Here is an 18,719-nt window from a genome sequence, read left to right as displayed (position 1 = left end):
AACTTTTACAGAAGATTTATTCACAACTACAGCATTGTCAGTGCTCCTCTGACATCAACCTTAAAGGGCCAGCCCAAGGTGTTGTCCCTGTCTCCTGAAGCCATCATCGCCTTTAAACGCCTCAAGGATGCCTTCTTGACCGCTCCCGTCCTGATTCATCCCAACCCAGACCTGCCTTTCGTTGTTGAGGTCGACGTGTCCTCCACCGGTGTAGGAGCTGTCCTTTCCCAGCGGCAGGAGACTCCTCCCAGACTCCATCCATGTGCCTTCTTCTCCAAGAAGCTTTCCCCAGCAGAGCGGAATTATGACATCGGGAATCGAGAACTGCTTGCCATAAAGCTTGCCCTAGAGGAATGGAGGCATTGGCTGGAGGGAGCCAATCACCAGGTTGAGGTCATAACTGACCACCGCAATCTGGAGTATATCCGAGAGGCTAAGCGATTAAATCCCCGCCAGGCTCGTTGGGCCCTCTTCTTCACCCGCTTTGATTTCCTCGTCACCTACCGTCCTGGCAGTAAGAACGGCAAGGCGGATGCTCTCTCTCGTCTGCATCAGCTGTCATCTGAAGATCTCAAACCCGCACCTATCCTCCCTCCAGCCATGCTCGTCAGCCCTATCATCTGGGATATCGACGAGCGGATCTCCCAGGAGAACCTTCTTCATTCCGCTCCGCCAGGAGGTCCAGCGGGTTTGACCTTCGTGCCTCATCAGTTTCGTGTCGCCCTTTTGGACTCCGCTCACACCGCTCCCGGTTCGGGACATCCGGGCAGCAGGCGTACCCTCTCGTTCCTCAGTCAGCGGTACTGGTGGCCGTCCATCTCTCAGGATGTTTCCCGATATGTCTCTGGATGCTCAGTCTGCGCCATAACCAACACTCCCAGAAGGCTACCAGAAGGCAAGCTCATGCCGCTCCCCATTCCACAACGCCCATGGTCCCACCTTGGGATTGACTTCATGACCGACCTCCCCAGATCCAATGGCCACACTTGTATCCTCGTCGTTGTGGATCGATTCTCTAAGGGTTGTAAGCTGATTCCCCTGCCCGGACTCCCTACCGCTCTCGTGACCGCAGAGGCCCTCTTCAGCTACGTATTCCGAAACTTCGGCATTCCCGAAGACATCGTGTCGGTTTGGCACGCTTTCTTCAGGCTCCTCGGGGTTACAGTTAGCCTGTCTTCAGGATACCATCCTCAGACTAACGGACAGACTGAGCGGAAGATCCAGGAAATCAGACGTTATTTGAGGACGTATTGTCACCAGAACCAGGACAGCTGGAGCCGTTTCCTCCCATGGGCGGAATACGCCCAGAACTCCATGCGTCAGTCCACCACGGGGCTCACCCCGTTTTAGTGCATCCTGGGTTACCAACCTCCTCTCTTCCCCTGGTCGGGAGAGTCCTCGGAGGTCCCAGCTGTCAACCACTGGTTCCATCAGAGTGAGAAGGTATGAATATGAATCGGCTCACGTACAGCTCCAACAAGCTGTGCGGAGGCACAAGGAGCAAGCTGACCGTCGTCGGTCTGATCCTCCTCAGTACCAACCTGGCCAAAAGGTGTGGCTTTCGACTCGGGACATCCGCCTTCGCCTGCCCTGCCGCAAGCTGAGTCCTCGGTACATTGGACCCTTCACCATACAGAAGCAGTTGAACGACGTCACATACAGGCTAAACCTTCCACCGCAGTACAAGAACTCACCATCATTCCATGTCTCCCTTCGGAAACCCTTCGCTGGGACTCCATTAAAGAACAACAGTAGGATTTTAGTAAATATAAAAGACATAAATTAAATATAATAACAAATTATAAATAGCAAAAAAAAGATATATATAATGTATTAAATATGAAATACATTCAAGGCAAATATACATTTATACATTTTCATCATACACGTAATAATTGAATACAATATCAAAGTATAAATGTATAAATGCAGATTTAAAAGTACTGGTACAACAGAAACAGACAGAAACATTTCTAACAATTCAATAATATTTTGGCCTATGGCAGTGCATATTTTCCATCTCTTACTGCAGTGCCACACCTGATTTTTCACAGAACACATTTTGAGATTCACAGAAGGGAAAGCAAAGGTGTTAACACTAAAATGAATGATGGGTGAATTCCATTTAGCTCTTTCATTTTCAGGGTCCTGGTTCTGTGCATGTTGGCTCACTATCACTCTGTCATGACACACAAACGCAACAGTGACAAGTCAAAATGTCTGATGCCCAAAGGGCCTATTCGCTCAATGAGATGTGTTCAACAGGTGTGGGCAGAGTGAGGGAGAGATGGAAGATCTGTAGTGCTGGTGCTCACCAGGAGTGGACATTACTACACTTAGGCACTGCATATTATGATATATGGAGTGGTAGGAGAATAAGTTATCGGGGTGGATAAATGTATTCACAAGAATCACTAAGCTTTCTTGTGATTTCCAATTTACCCCAAAATAGTTTTTGAAGATCCTCTTACTCACAGGAAATAACTATTCTCCATTATTTATATATATATATATATATATATATGTATATTATGTAACTTATAACTTTCTGTAAAGTGTCTTTGAGTATCATGAAAAGCGCTCTATAAATAGAATGTATTATTATTATTATTATTATTATTATGATATAGCACAACAATTGATATGATATATTCATTGTAACTAAATAGTTTAACAGTTATCCTGGATTGTTTGAGGTAAAAGCCTTATTTCTGGTGCATGCTGCGGGGAAGGTAGGTAATAACGTAGCTGCTTCCAGAAGGAGGAGGAGGGCTGCATGGAGCTTATGCCCTTCCAGGTGACACAGTCTCCAGCCTCGCCAAGAAGCTGTAAGGCCTCTGGTGATGAACCTGATCTCGACACATCTGTTGTCTCAGTTTGGATGAAAACCAAGCGAGTCTGTCGCTCCACAAGGGCTTCATGGATGGCACTCAGCAGGCCAGATCCTGGACCAGGATCCGGAGAGGTGGGAACCAAAACCACCGTGCGACTCTGCTCTATACAGTCCAACACTGCCTCTGCTACCGCTGCAACCAATCAGAGTTCAGATTATACACTGCTTCATTAAGATTTTCAGGTAGATTTTCTTTAGAGTCTAACCTTTAATACGTACCTTTCCCCGGTAAGATGTCACGATCATAAAGACAGAGACAGTAACCAAACCTCTCTTCCAAAACATTCTCCAGCTCTTTTCTGTCATCTTCATGTAGTCCTGCGTCTGTGTTGCTCTTGTAACAGATCAAAAAGGCATCATAGCTCTTTCCATCTAAGCAAACAAAAACAAACAAAACAAGCTTAGGTAGAGGCAACATGGCTGTCTGCTTTTACCCTGCAGTTCTGGGAACAACATGCACCTTTTACACAAAAGTTATTCAAAACATGAAACATGTATCCCACCTGAGGTGCTGGGATAGCAACAAAGAGTGCCTCGTAGAAAAAGAGTAATGTCCATTTTCAGCTTCATATACAGAACAACTGCTACAACAATCACCACCACGACGCATGAAATTCCAAGAGTGAGGGAGAGGGAGGAAAAGGATGCTGTAGGGACATAAAGGACAAATAACTCCTACAAATATTCTTTTAAAGTAGCAAATGCCAGATGAAACATCCCTGTAATTTGAATGTGTGGATTAGAGATGTGTTTATTACAGTTTTTTTCAATTGCTTACACACTAAAATTAAAACTTTCCCACAATTAGCAAAACGTTACACTCAAGGAGCAAAACACTGGCCTAGATTTGCACAACTGTAAGCACATTGTCAGCTTCACACTTTTTGCAAAACATCACACACAGTGATTTGCAAAACACTAAACACACTTGTATGCATTTGAAACAGAAATGTATCATGATGTCATTTCCTTGCAATTTCAAAGCAAAGGCTTTCAAATGAACACACCCATGAACCAATTGGTTAAACACAGCCACCAGGTAAACACATGATTGCTTAATTGTAGACACAACAATCAGGTTTAAGCACTATATACAATGCAGCAGGTAAGTTCACCTGCCTTCAACCAAAATGGAAGGAGTCAGAAGAAGACGTATGTATTGTTCACTTTAGCACTGTGATGTTGCATACTGCACACATGACCTTTTTACTGTATACTAGATCCATCCTGAACTAAACAAACTTTCACTGTATTTCAGAGAGTTTTACAGATGGATGCTGAAGAAATCCTGCAAGAATACATATACATAGATGAGGCAGGTTTCAACCTCACAAAAGCAAGAAGGAGAGGCAGAAATATCATTGGCCACAGGGCTATAATCAATGTCCCAGGGCAACACGGGGGTAACATCACCCTTTGTGCTGCCATTACACAGGATGGGGTCCTCCTCCGTCATGCTAATATGGGCCCTTACAACACACCTCACATTCTCGCATTTTTGGACCGATTGCACAACATCGTCACAGCAGTTAACCAAATGCACCAGATGCAATACATTGTCATCTGGGACAATGTGTCATTCCACCGCTCTGCTCTTGTCCAGAACTGGTTTGAACACCATCCACAGTTTACAGTACTATACCTTCCACCATACTCTCTGTTTCAAAACCCAATTGAAGAGTTTTTCTCTGCATGGCGGTGAAGGGTTTACAATCTCCGGCCCCAGGCTCAGGTACCCCTCATTCATGCCATGGAGGACGCCTGTGACCAAGTCGACGCCGCAGCTGTGCAAGGATGGATTCGACATTCAAGACGGTTGTCTTGCCAATGAGGATATTGCCTGTGATGTTGATGAAATTCTCTGGCCAGATCCAGCTAGGCGAAGAGATAATGTCTAGTATTTTCTGTACTTTTTCAGATCTTTTTTTTTTGTTTGTTGTTGTTTTTTCTGTGACTGTAACCTGTACTGGATACTGTATTTTATGTTTGTCTGTTGTTTGCTGAGCTAACAGTGTTATGCACACTACTGTAGTAGCTGTATGAAAACTGGGACATGTTTTGTTGTTGATTCTCCATGTTGACATGTTGACTGATTTGGGTATAAGATAAATTATATAATATATAATAAATAATATAATAAATAAATATAATATATATAATAAATTATATTTTCCTCAGTCTGCAGCATTGGTCTTGTGTAGTGTTTGGTGAACTTATTGTATATTTGCACTTTCTCTGTGTACTTCATTTATAGTAGGCTACTCTAATCACTGAGAAGTAGAATAGCTAAAAGTGTTTTAGGTTAGCAACAGCAGTGTGTATCTGGTTCAAACATAATTAAGTCAAATGAAATGTGTGTGTTTCATATGGTAACAAGATATGGTTTTGCAAGAGTGTTTCATTTTGCAAAGGGTCTGAGGTGTTCTGCTAATTGGGTGTGTGGTTGTGCTAATTGTGTGTAGTGTTTTGAAAAAGACGGTCCCTGTTTTCAAAATTGTGCTTAAGCAATTGGAAAAAACTAAGTACAATTTAGCGTATCCTAGGATCATTAGCTGAACTAGTTTGAGCTTTATGATAGTAAATTGAACCCAACACTTCTGGAAAGAACAATATACAATAACATGAATAGGAAAACCAAAGCTTTATCTATCCATCCATCTCACATACATTTTTGGGCCAAGTTGATGGTGACAAAGCTTGAGTGTCCAGATACAGAGTCCAGTTTACAGGTGTAATTTTTTGATAGATCCTCCTCTGACACTTTTTTAAAGACAAGAGATGCTGTCATCTTTATTTCTCCATCATTATTTTCCCTGAAAAGAAAAGGACAAAGGTTAACGCTGATATATGTGTGTGTGTGTGTGTGTGTGTGTGTGTGTGTGTGTGTGTGTGTGTGTGTGTGTGTGTGTGTGTGTATGTGTGTGTGTGTGTGTGTGTGTGTGTGTGTGTGTGTGTGTGTGTGTGTGTGTGTGCATATGTGGCTACGTATAACATCTGCACTCCCAAACCAATTTGTGAAAGCTGGTACATTTGTGCAAAATGTTTACCGTGTGTAATTGTAGAAAACTGGTAAGCTGTTGTCGGTTTCCACAAATGATTTCCCACTTAACCAGAATACCTCATCAAAGTCTGAATAAATAACAGCTTTACAATCAATCACCTTTGTTGAACCTAGAAAAAGCAGAGTTTATAAGATGATGATGATTATTTCATTTGAAAGCCATGACCACGTGTGTATGTGTACATCTACACAATAAGACAGAAACTCACCTAAATCTACATGAAATACACCACTTTTCTGGGGTGAAAGTATCACTGATTGTCCAGATTTGCCTGTGCAACAATTAGAGCAAACATGTCAGAATCATACTTTCTTTTTTCAAGTAGGTTGTCTCATACAGGGAATTTGCTTTGGTGTATTGGTGCATAGACAAGAAACAAATATAGAATACAGCCCCCTCAGCCTTCCACTTCCGACAAGTACGTACTTCAATCCCAGCCTTTGCCACCTTTGGATCGCTTGAGTCTCTATATTGCAACACTTCCCTGGCTCTCGTTACCTTGAAGCCCCAGCCATTTTCTGAGGTGGCTGCTGACCTTCCTCTCTAAGGTTTCCACAGTCGAGATTGGCACTTCATAGACGAGGAGTGGCCACAGGATCCTGGGAAGCATGCTGGTATAGCCAAGCTTTGAACTTCCCTGGCAATCCAGACCGGTCCACTGTCTTCAGCCATCTGTCCAGCTCAGTGCAGGTTGACTGGAAGGATGCTGCGTCCCGCAGGGTGCTGTCATACACCTTGCCTAAGCTTGTGACAGGCTTCTCAGTGACGGTCGGGATTGTTGCCCCTGCAACGCTGAACCGTGACTTGTCATCCACCTTTCCTCTTCTCAGCACTATTAATCTTTACTTGGCTGGTTTGAAACGCATCCGTGCCCACTCCATTAGCCTTTCGAGACCCTTTAGAATCCACCGGCAGCCTGGGACTGACTCTGTGGTGAGTGTGAGGTCATCCATAAATCCTCTTATCGGTCTTGGGCCCTAACAGAATTATGGAGATGGTACAGCCCGTGATGATTCCGATCTCGATCTTGCGCCAGCCTGATGCCACTGCTCCTGAAGAGGTTCTCATCCTGAAGTTGTTGTAATAGTCAGCGATGAGGTCTCTGACTCTGCTGGGAACGTGATGTTTTGTCAGAGTGAACTGCACAAGCTTGTGTGGTATTGAGCCATATCCATTTGCCAGATCGAGCCACAGCACTGACAGATTGCCCTTGTTCTCTCTGATGAGCTGCGTCACCACACCTGTGTGTTCCAAGCATCCAGGCATTCCTGCGATTCCCCCCTTCTGAACTGATGTGTCGATAAACCTGTTCTTTGAGAGGAAGGTGCACAGCGGGTTGGAGACAGCACTGAAGAAGATCTTGGCTTCAGCACAACAGGGAGATGATACAGAACTTCTTCAAAATCTTCTTGGAGTTCTCCTCCTTTGGAATCCAGACCCCTTCAGCAACTCTCCACTGTTCAGGAATCCTGCCCCTCCTCCAGATGACACGCAGGATCTTCCACAGGTGCAGCAGGAGTTTAGGACAGTTCTTGTACACTTTGTACGAAGTGCCGCTTGGTCCTGGAGCAAAGCTTGCTCGCACTTTCCTGACAACCTCTCGGACCTCCTTCAGCTGCAGCTCTGCCACGTTGAACGACCCAGGAGGGTCTATCAGAGTGCTGCACTCCCCCCACTCCTGTTCTCTCGCTGGGTCGCTGTATGTTTCCTTCAGGTGGTGATCAACCTCCTCCTGAGAGCAGACCAGCTGGCTGCTAAGCTTCTGTCCTAGCAGCTCCTTAGTGAACTTAAAGGGATACTTCACAGATATAGCATTAAGCTTTGCATCAGTAGAAACGAAGTGGAAAACAACGATTTTTGCGTCATTGGAAGGTTTTTTGCCCAGAGGCAATGGACTACCCCGGTAGTAGGAGCTACTTCCGTATGTTTTCAACCCGCCCATAGGGGCTTGGACTGTCGTCTGTACCCGAAGCTTGCCAAAGCAAAAAGAGCGCCAGCCATCTTGAAGCTTCGCTAAACAGGCTTCTCAGCAGAAAACTTTTACAACAATTATGTGCTTTCAAACTACCGCGCATGTGTACCACCGGGATATATTGGTACAGATCGGAGAATATGCAGGACACTTTACTACAGACGGAATACTCGACACACTACGCAAGCTTCGCCTGCTACGGAGACCAGCACCTCAGCCAGCGGTCTCGCTCTATGCTGCTAGCCGGTAAGGTGACATCCTCAGCGGTGAAACGCGGAACGAAGGCTGGACGGGGCTGGACTATGAGCTAGCTAGGTGGAAAGCTAACGCTAGCCGGCCACCTATTCCATCAATCCTGCTTGCAAGCGTCCGCTCATTAGACAACAAACTGGACTACATCCAACTTCAACGAAACTCCCAACGCGAGTTCAGAGACTGCTGTGTTTTTGTTGTTGTGGAAACATGGCTAAACAACAATGTACCGGACTATCCAGCTACCAGGCCTGCTGCTCTGTCGCCGGGTAAGACTAGTGGAGGTGGGCTGTGTTAACACGGACTGGTGCTTGTATCCAACTAACTGCTGGTGGAGTTTCTGACTGTTAAATGCCGACCATTCTACATTCCACGCAAATTTACGGCTGTGTTTATACTCGGTGTTTACAGCCCACCAAGCGCTAATGCTAGTATGTGTTAGCTGAACTTTACGGAGCCTATAATGTGTGTGCACTAAATGTAGCCTGTTTTGTATGTCGTTTATAGATAATGTCGTTTTTATATATTTTAAATATGTGACACCACTTGAGCCACGGTGAAACGTTGTTTTGTGTACATATATGGTTGAAATGACAATAAAACACACTTGAGTTGAGTTGACCGTCTCACTGTCTGTCTGTCTGTAAACGGTAGGCGAATGCAAGTGCATTCTGGGATTTGGTGTCTTTCATCCACATGAGCCAAAAACACATTTTCTGGCTTTTCTCGGCCTAAAAGCCACAAATTTCTAAAATAATTTCACATTTCTACTACATAAGTGACCCAATTTAAAGATATATTCATCTTTCCAATGGTGAAATATCCCTTTAAAAGGGGTTGGCAATGAATGCAGCTCGCTTTCGGGCTCTTTCACGGCGGCGCCTCCAGTGCCACTCTGCCCGGCGGAGGATCCTGATCTTCTTTCGTAGGATGTACATCAGCTGTGCCAGGCCAGTGCGCTCCTCTTCTCCTGCCTGCTTGTACTGTCGCTTTAGGGTCTTCATCTCCCGCCTGATGTTATGGATTCTCACCTCACGTTGGTTCTTTGAGTGAGACCCTTTAGAGCCTCCTTCCTTCACCTCTTCACCGAACCGTTTGGATGCAATGCTGACGATGATCGTTGTCATGGCTTGCAGTTTCCTGTCGACATCTCCCCTCATGGTGGCCTCCAGAATCTGGTCAACATCGATATCAAACTGGTTCCACAGTGAGGTAATGTTAGCTGCTGGCGACTTGATCCGCCTACTCTCAGACTTGATGCTGGAGGGAGTCATTTGCAACACTTGGAGGTTCCGGGCACTGTGGGGTGACTTCGGGCCTGGCTCCTCCTGCGTCTCACCAGGTTGAACACCTGTGCGTTGTGTTGGTCCTGTCCCCACCAGACACTTCATCTTCTCTTGGTGGATCTTTAGGCCTCGCTCGTTCTTACAGATTTTGCCACATGTACACTGCTTGCTCGTAGTCGTTTGTCCATTGCCTTGGTCTAGTACCATTGAATCCGTCTGGTTGGGGGTGCTCATTCTCCCCCCTTCTCGGGCACCCCAGGGGGTATTTTTTCTTTAGGTTCATCGTATCTTGTCATGGGAGTCACCCTCACAGAAGACACAGATTGAGTTGCCGTCTCTCCGAGCTGTCACTGACTCTCCAGTAGTCAACCACGCTTTTCCTGGTTGTTAACCTGTCTTTCCTGGTCGTCGCTGATTGAATCAGATTAAAGCTGTGCAAATACATCTACTGATGCTGCTGGACACATCTTCAGTGATGTTCCAGTGATGTTGAATGGACTTTTTACAACAATTACAATAAAAAAAATATTGTTTAAAAATATTAAAGTAACATAAAACATTAAAATCTATGGCGATAAACAGATCAAAAAAGTGCTCTTTTCTTACCCTTTGATTGGACATGAAGCACCACTGTAAAGGTCATGTTATATATTTGACCATAACACAGGTAAGATCTGGTACAGGTGTAGACACCATCATCATTCTCTTCCACACTTGAGAAGTAACTGTCTTTTGGCAATGACTCGCCCTCCTACAAAAATGAAAGATAGAATGATAGAATGAAGATACATTTTATAGTGTGACATTAATTGAAATCAACCTCAAATAGAACAAAACTCCACATTCTGTAATAATTCATGATTTATTTTTATTTTTTCAAATCTGATGGGTTACAACATGCAGTCAGAAGTAGGGTTGGGCATCAAGAACCGATTCCTACTTGGAATCGTTTCTTTATTGGAATCGTTTAAATCCGATCATCACTTCCCAATTTAACATGCGCAAGTTTTGGTTTCCGAAGCGGCCAGGCTCTTGTTGTGTTGCAGCCTTGGAGCACAGTAAGCAGCGCTCTAGTGGGGCTTTATTTTACGTTGAAAAAGCGGTAAAACTGCAAACCACCATTGAATCAAAATGAAACTTTCCTCTTATTTGTGAAAATAAACATGTGGCCCATTTCAACTCCACCCCTCAAAGAATCGGAATCGAGAATCGATAAGAACCGGAATCGAAAAGGAAGAATCGGAATTGGAATCAGAATTGTTAAAATCCAAACGATGCCCAACCCTAGTCAGAAGTCCTGACCACATTTCTGGAGCTTAAATATCATATATTATATCTGCTGTGTTTACATACCTTGTGCCATATAATGCCGTTGCTGGTAATATTTGGGATGTTTTCAGCAGGTATGTTTACATCAGGGCAATGCAATGTGAAGGCCTCTTCTGTGTAACCTGTTGTAGAGTACTGGGTCATCTTTTCATACTCTCTGGACTGTGGTGTGAGAACTGTCAGCCTGAACCAGGTGCTGGCATTCCTGCCATGTCATAAAAGAAAAGATTAATATGAAGGTTTCACTTTACATTTGAATCACAACCACTAACTATGAATGTGAAAGTAGAGACACTTTGAGGATCCGTTTCCAAATGACAAATTTTCCTCTTAGCCAGTGTGCCATTTCTACATCCAGTTTCTTTTGGTATTATTTGGCAAGATCTGTATATGTCTGTACTGTATATACATCACTACATTATAACAGCCCTTTAATGGCATTTGGTTTGTGACTGATTTTCTGAGTTTCATGAATTTCATCAATTTGAAGCAGAGTGAGACCTGCAGTTCTCCCTCTTCCCTCTCTGTCTAGCCCCTCCCATCAGGCGAGCATGGGCATGGGTACCACTAATCATTCATTTCATACCAATGGCATGCTAGCATTTAGCAGAAATTCTATGAGACTGACTGTTCTGTTTTCTTTGTAAAGCCCTTTGAGATGACATACTGTGATTTGAGGCTCTAGTTAGCTACAGGAACATTAATTTGAATCAGCCGCAGCCGTAAACTAGGGTTAGCAGAAGGCTAAACTACTGTTAAAGATTTTATTTGGTGCCGATGTTGAATCAATATTTTTTGAAGGAGACCATTCCCCACGGGGATTGAGTATGATTGAGATAGTCTTGCTTTGCCAGACCTACCTTCGCAGCGCTGCGGAAGAAGGTCTGGCTAGCATGGGAGAAAAACATGCTCTTCTTTAAACCAATCACAATCGTCTTGGGCGACGCTAAGTGCCGGACTCAATGACAGTGGCTCTGCTAAATAGCCTCGGGAAGGAACTTGTTTTGGTGGAACATATATATATATGGAAAGTTATATGAGAGAAAATGTAAACACAACAAACTAGCCGGTGTTCATGCTAGTCTAAAGGCTAACCCCAGCAGACCAGCTCTCCCAACTGTTTTCACAGCAAATGTCTGCCCCCTACACAATTCCATTCCTATATTTACTGTATATAGATTGATCACAATGAAGTATATCATCTAATAGTTCAGCCTTGAATTAGCTGCAGCCTTTGGCTACGGTAAACAGAACATTCACTGAAAGAACATGCATGTGGTGTATCTGCATTGGCAGAACAGCCAATAGGAGTGCTCTCTATTTCTGTCTGTCTGTCTGTCTGTGTCTCTCTCTCTCTCTCTCTCTCTCTCTCTCTCTCTCTCTCTGTCTGTCTGTCTGTCTGTCTGTCTGTCTGTCTCTCTCTCTCTCTCTCTCTCTCTCTCTCTCTCTCTCTCTCTGTCTGTCTGTCTGTCTGTCTGTCTCTCTCTCTCTCTCTCTCTGAAATGACCTGTGATTGGCCAAAGTCTCTAGTCTCAGGCTTAAGAAAATATAGTTGTCAAGGACAACTACATTTTCTTAAGCCTGAAGATAGAGCCAAGGGGGAGATGCAGAGGTCTAGTTTTCTCTCAGACCACTTGAATTACAATATGCTGAAAGATTATCATATATTTTTTGCCCAATGACACCAAAGATAAACTGCCTACCCCAGCTTTAAGATATAACTACTAATAGAATTACTAATGTAAAACATCATCCGTCAGTGATCTTAGTAGCATCTAGCCAAAATAATCCCTTAGGAGTAACATGTGTTTACATGCCATAACTTTACAGTTTTGTTCAATGCCAGTCTCAGGAAGGAAACACATGCATGTTATTAACTGTGGTTTCTAGGGAAATGTTCTTCCTTGTGATAGAGGAATGTTTATGTTTATCAATTTGTTTGTACTTTACCCCTGAGTGCATGAGTAATTCCCCCGATAGTTTACAGAGGCACTAAGAATCACAAGGCTCCTCTCATGAACCAGTATGCCCAGCTGCCTCTGCTCAGCTGATGACACGCTGTTGGTCAGATCCATGTCCTGGGTGGTGTAACTGGTCCAGATCAGTTTGGCATCACCATGATCATATCCTCTGTAACGAGGGCAGTACAGCGCCACCATCTCACCTTCCTTGACATATATCTCTCTGGGTCTCCGGGGACACACACCTGCAAAGTGTCACAGATTTTAGTTAATTTTACCTTATAAAACTAGAACTTAAGGTTACAAGGGTAACCACGGTTATCTGTTAACCCAGTGAGGTATCTCACTATGGGAAGTGCCCTCAGGCGTGACCAATCATGGAAGCTCCAATAACACCATGTCTGTCGGAAGACAGCCCAATCATCTTGAGCTGATGCAAGCTAAAATTAACCTTGACGGTTAGCAGAAAATATAACGGACACCCAACTCACCTCAACATGCTAGCTAACGTTCCGTAGTGGTAGAAATAGGTAGACGTGAGCCACAACAGCCACAATAGAAAACAACAACCTGAGCCTGAGCAAATATTTCTTATCAAAAAATCCTGACACCAGATCTCCACGTTCCACAAAAATCCAGACGTCAGGACAGAAATGTGACTGGTTAGTCTTGTAATCAACATATCTGGGACAATATACTGCTGCTAACCAATCAGAGCATTGCTTCAATTCTGAGTGTACAGTATAAGATTATTAAAAGGAATAGTTAGACATTTGCCACGTATGCCCTTACCAGCCGAGAGTTAGATAAAGATTGACACCACTCTCAAGTCTGTAAGGAGAATATGAAGCTATAGCAGGTTAGCTTAGTTTAGCACAACGACTGGAAACAGGGGTTATGTGCAAGAATAATTCTTGACCAATTGCAATAAAGATAAAATCTCATTGTCACCATGACGTTTCCAGGCAACCACCAGAAAGTCGAAAAAGTTACTGCACCTAGTCCCACACACAACTCCTTGTAAAACCACAAAATTGTTATTTTTACTTTGGTTTTTGTACAGATGAAAAAAAAAAAAGACTGTTTCAAGTATTTATGCTTAGCTTAGATAACCATGTCCTACTCATGTCCACAGCTACAAGTTTGTTTTGGACTACATTTATCACAAGAAGTATTGCAAAATTCATGGCACGCAGACTCACCAGTTTGTGATGTACAATGCAAAGATGTGAAGATGTAGTGACTGATATGAGAGGTGGCAATAACTGAGTTGTGGTTTTACTTACATTTTTTTTTATTTAAGTAAACAAGTTTGCAGCTGTCATTCTAGTCATGTAAATATCAATTTACACATTTATGAATGAATACACATTCAGATAACGGGTGTGTGAATATTTTATAATAGTGAAAATTTCAACATACAAGTTCAGATTTGTGTTCTACAAGTTCTCACAATATATTCTACAAGTGCACTAAAGCAAGTCTTAAAGCTCTTGCATTTAGCTCATATTTAGCTTGATATAGGCTATTTTGCGTTTGAGTTTGGGTGATGAGACTACACTATTATGACACAATCTGAGCACATCCCAATTTACAGTAGGCCTATTGGTGGCTAAATTAGGGAATTGGGAAGTTGGTCAGCTTCTGCGGAAGTACTCAGCACTGATGAATGCTTTGTTCGTTTTATTTGGCATGTCTTATAACCATGGTTATTTCACAAGGATTGTTGATATTTACCAGCCGCGAAAGCAACGCTGGTATTGAGTTTGTGTGTGTGTGTGTGTGTGTGTGTGTGTGTGTGTGTGTGTGTGTGTGTGTGTGTGTGTATATGTGTAATCATGCAACATGTGATCTTGAAGCCACCTTCTGTAGCGAACACTACCACAGAGGCGGTTTTGAGTACTTCGCCAGGTGTTTATATGTCTATGTGCTATGTGTTTTTAGTCCAGTGGTTCCCAAACTACAGTACAGTACGGTTCGGGCCCCCAAAGGGTCACAGGATAAATCTCAGAGGTAATGGAATGATAATGAGGGTTGTCCTGTTAAATAAATCTATATTCTTTTTTGGACTTTTTATAAAATATAGGATCATTTTAGCTGTCTGGTTAATGTATTAACAATATAAGATTAGATAAGCAATGACTCTTTGGTGGAAATGCACACAAATCATAGATATCTGAAACGTGACAAGGAGCCGGAATAGGGAGGTTTAATCTTTAAAACTGTAGTGCGCAGTTTCTGTCTCCCCCATGAGGAATTCTAAGTAATGACAACTAATGACAATTTAGTTACATACTACCAATGACTAGGCCAATTTATTAATAGTGTATTAATGTAAAGACTACACATTTAATAACACCTAATGAAACAAGATTAGGTTATAAGTATCCCCACTTTGAATGTTGAATATTTACCCCACATAGAGTCTGGATATGCCTGTTAGAACAGATTTACACATTATTCAACCTATCTAATGGCCTACAGTAGTGACAAAGTATAGTCATTATCATACCTGTCAATAACATGAGGAGAATCAGAAGTATTTTTTCACAATGTATTCTACAAGTGCTCTAAATCAAGTCTTAAAGCTCTTGCATTTAGCTCATATTTAGCTTGATATAGGCTATTTTGCCCTTTGTGAAACATTACCATGAGTTTGGGTGATGAGACTACAGTATTATGACACAATCTGAGCACATCCCAATTTACAGTAGGCCTATTGGTGGCTAAATTAGGGAATTGGGAAGTTGGTCAGCTTCTGCGGAAGTACTCAGCACTGATGAATGCTTTGTTTGTTTTATTTGGCATGTCTTATAACCATGGTTATTTCACAAGGATTGTTGATATTTACCAGCCACGAAAGCAACACTATTGAGTTTGTGTGTGTGTGTGTGTGTGTGTGTGTGTGTGTGTGTGTGTGTGTGTGTGTGTGTGTGTGTGTGTGTGTATGTGTAATCATGCAACATGTGATCTTGAAGCCACCTTCTGTAGCGAACACTACCACAGAGGCGGTTTTGAGTACTTCGCCAGGTGTTTATATGTCTGTCTGTCTGTCTGTTTGTTTGCAGATGTTGTCACTGCGATATATTCACAATCTGATGCAGTCACGAAACTCTACAGGTGTGTAGTTGAGATCAAAATGAAGGCAGAGTTCGAAGATGGGTGTGGTCTGAGCAAGGGCGCCAGAAGTAAGTAGTTAGGAAGTAGGGAAGCCCCTTTACCTCCTAACTTAAGACTTAAGACTTAAGACTTTTAAAGACTTTTTTTAATACCAGATATAGGCTAATGGAATGTAATACCTGTTTCGTAATCAAACCAGTAGGGGCAACAAGGCCTAGAATTATTTATTAAACAGATGAATTTATTAAGATTCAAGATTTGTTTTTAAATATTTTTTTGTCAGTCTAGAACATTATTTCCAAGTAATATAATAATCAATTAGCATGACCTGAGCCCATTTATTTTTTATTTATTTTGTAGTTTGTCGAGGTAAACCTAGTTTTAAATACTTTATATTAGTTTAGTCCAGTGGTTCCCAAACTACAGTACAGTACGGTTCGGGCCCCCAAAGGGTCACAGGATAAATCTCAGAGGTAATGGAATGATAATGAGGGTTGTCCTATTAAATAAATCTATATTCTTTTTTGGACTTTTTATAAAATATAGGATCATTTTAGCTGTCTGGTTAATGTATTAACAATATAATATTAGATAAGCAATGACTCTTTGGTGGAAATGCACACAAATCATAGATATCTGAAACGTGACAAGGAGCCGGAATAGGGAGGTTTAATCTTTAAAACTGTAGTGCGCAGTTTCTGTCTCCCCCATGAGGAATTCTAAGTAATGACAACTAATGACAATTTAGTTACATACTACCAATGACTAGGCAAATGTATTAATAGTGTATTAATGTAAAGACTACACATTTAATAACACCTAATGAAACAAGATTAGGTTATAAGTATCCCCACTTTGAATGTTGAATATTTACCCCACATAGAGTCTGATTATGCCTGTTACAACAGATTTACACATTATTCAACCTATCTAATGGCCTACAGTAGTGACAAAGTATAGTCATTATCATACCTGTCAATAACATGAGGAGAATCAGAAGTATTTTCACAGTCATGATGAGAACAAAGCACATCAGGATCCAGTACAGTCCAGTGTCTTCTTAGAAAGTCCTTGGTCCCGTTCTGTGGAATTACAAAGGAGTTGAATATTGACCTCTTTGATTCAAACTAACTCACGGCGATCCCGTGACGTCACATTTGTACGCGCCAGCTGGGCTGCGTCTAGTCTATAACTGAAACTAAAAGGAAGAACTATTACATAACCAGCTTTTCCTCAGAAATAGCCCCCACCCTTACAGTCAATCAACACTGCTCTGTTGATCTACCTCACTTAGCCTATATTTCAATCTTAAATCTCAGACTATACTGATATTGCACTATTCCTTTCCTCTCTTCAATTGTTATTGTATATTTCTTGTACATTTGTAAATTCTATTGTATTGTTATACTGTAGGCCAATACTTAACAGTATTATATTTCTTACTGCCCTTTCTGTTTTTATTCTTTATATGTTAAGTGAGTGTTGTACTTTGAGAGCAACGATTAACCGGAGTCAAATTCCTTGTTTGTTTATCCCTTGTGTTGTCTTCAGGTCAAATTTGACCCATTTTCTAAAATATAAGAAATATGGGTTTCTTTGTTACTACCTGTAATTACCCACAAATAACACGGATGATTCCATACAACGCGCATCGCAAGTACGACAAAAGATCGGATCTCTACTTTCATTGAATTTTGGGTGTTTTGTTCATTTTTTAGCATTTAAAAAAAAAAAAAAATCAATGTTTCGAAACGGTATCCTGACTGAACGTTGACAGTTGACGTTGCTTATCCTACCTTTATTAGTCTGAATAATTCATAATTTCTGCTTTTTTTATCTCCAGGATTATAGGTATAATTTCCTATAAATAAGGTTTATTGACCATGAATTCCAAAACTAAGTGTAAAACTAGTAATACGTTGGTGTGTTTATACATGGTAGTGAAATAAAGTGTTAAACGGGAGGAAAAGGGGGCCAAAAACATTGAAAAAAGTGCCGAAAGGGTCGAAAAAAGAGACAAAAACGTCAGTAGGAACATTTTCAGTTTTGACCCGGGGGGACGACAAGTAGCCTATGCATGGTCCAATGGAAGACAACACAAGGGTAGAGCAAACCTGGCCAATAAAGCTGAATTCTGATTCTGAAATAAATAGGCTAGATAGGTTATGTCGAGTTCACCCTCCTGAATATGACGTTTTTTGGCTTCCAAATAGCTTATGTGTGTCCAACATTATAATAATGACAATTACAAGAGGAAACTTGAACTCATAAAAACCTCCTTTGTTGTAGTTTCGTGTCGCAGTGACGGAGGCTGCGCTGCACTCGGCGCGTGCACTGCGGGGGTGCATTGCTACGGGCAACCGCGGCTCTCAAGTGCTCGACATGATATCTCTGGCAGTTGCAGCCAAGCAGGGAGACGACATTACTTACAGGGAAAAGTTTTAAAAAAAAGAACTTCATGCTGTGAGGATATTTTTTTTCTGACGGTTTAACAGATATGACTGACATACTGCGGCTGGTGCCAGAAGCGGACACACGGACTTTACCTACTCTCTCCCAGCTCTCTGAAAACGGTCGGACAACCCCCCCCCCCCGCCGCCACACACACACACACACACACACCCTTTTTTTCTAATGACTGTGTGGTAAACTGTTTATTCAGCTGCTGGTAGTTTATAGTATGTGTACACCGCTAGTAAAGCGCGCATGCGTCTCCATTTAACCACATAATGTGTTTTTTTTTCAGACATCAACTGTATTTGGGATGATATGTCCACCTACATTGAACGTCAGATGACCTCACAGAAGGTTAGCCCATCTATCTATCTATCTATCTATCTAAAA

At 42.3% G+C, this 18,719-nt stretch overlaps 2 protein-coding genes across 2 annotated transcripts in view; one reads left to right on the top strand and one right to left on the bottom strand.

Moving 5' to 3' along the window:
- Positions 1–2,554: 2,554 nt before the first annotated feature.
- On the bottom strand, positions 2,555–17,006 carry LOC116054762 (interleukin-1 receptor-like 1). The gene is made up of 10 exons (XM_031306476.2): positions 16,848–17,006; positions 12,745–13,000; positions 10,819–10,999; positions 10,072–10,216; positions 6,164–6,226; positions 5,941–6,064; positions 5,561–5,706; positions 3,397–3,540; positions 3,113–3,265; positions 2,555–3,026 (listed from the first exon to the last, which is right to left on the bottom strand). Exons 1-10 carry the CDS (start codon positions 16,906–16,908, stop codon positions 2,671–2,673), a joined length of 1,629 nt encoding a protein of 542 aa, XP_031162336.1. The 5' UTR covers positions 16,909–17,006; the 3' UTR covers positions 2,555–2,670.
- A 1,105-nt stretch (positions 17,007–18,111) lies between these two features.
- The window catches only part of LOC116054739 (coiled-coil domain-containing protein 81), a 10,963-nt gene continuing 10,355 nt past the window's right edge, over positions 18,112–18,719 (top strand). Inside the window, exons 1-2 of the mRNA XM_031306438.2 lie at positions 18,112–18,448; positions 18,622–18,683. Of these exons, the coding sequence (XP_031162298.1) occupies positions 18,373–18,448; positions 18,622–18,683 (138 nt within the window). The 5' untranslated portion in view covers positions 18,112–18,372. The remainder of the gene's footprint in view (positions 18,449–18,621; positions 18,684–18,719) is intronic.

Source organism: Sander lucioperca, chromosome 3, assembly GCF_008315115.2.
Source record: "Sander lucioperca isolate FBNREF2018 chromosome 3, SLUC_FBN_1.2, whole genome shotgun sequence".
Taxonomy (NCBI): domain Eukaryota; kingdom Metazoa; phylum Chordata; class Actinopteri; order Perciformes; family Percidae; genus Sander; species Sander lucioperca.
The sequence above is the reverse complement of the archived record's forward strand: the minus strand, read 5'-3'. Positions and strand labels throughout refer to the sequence as shown.

Bases quoted from the DNA above. Each gene is read 5' to 3' on its own strand.
- LOC116054762 (XM_031306476.2), bottom strand. From the start codon at position 16,908: ATGTGCTTTGTTCTCATCATGACTGTGAAAATACTTCTGATTCTCCTC. The intron at 5,707-5,940 runs GTAAACATTTTG...TTTTCTTTTCAG, and splicing joins GTTTTCTACAATTACACACG to GGAAAATAATGATGGAGAAA. The intron at 3,541-5,560 runs GTATGTGAGATG...ATGTCCCTACAG, and splicing joins CATCAACTTGGCCCAAAAAT to CATCCTTTTCCTCCCTCTCC.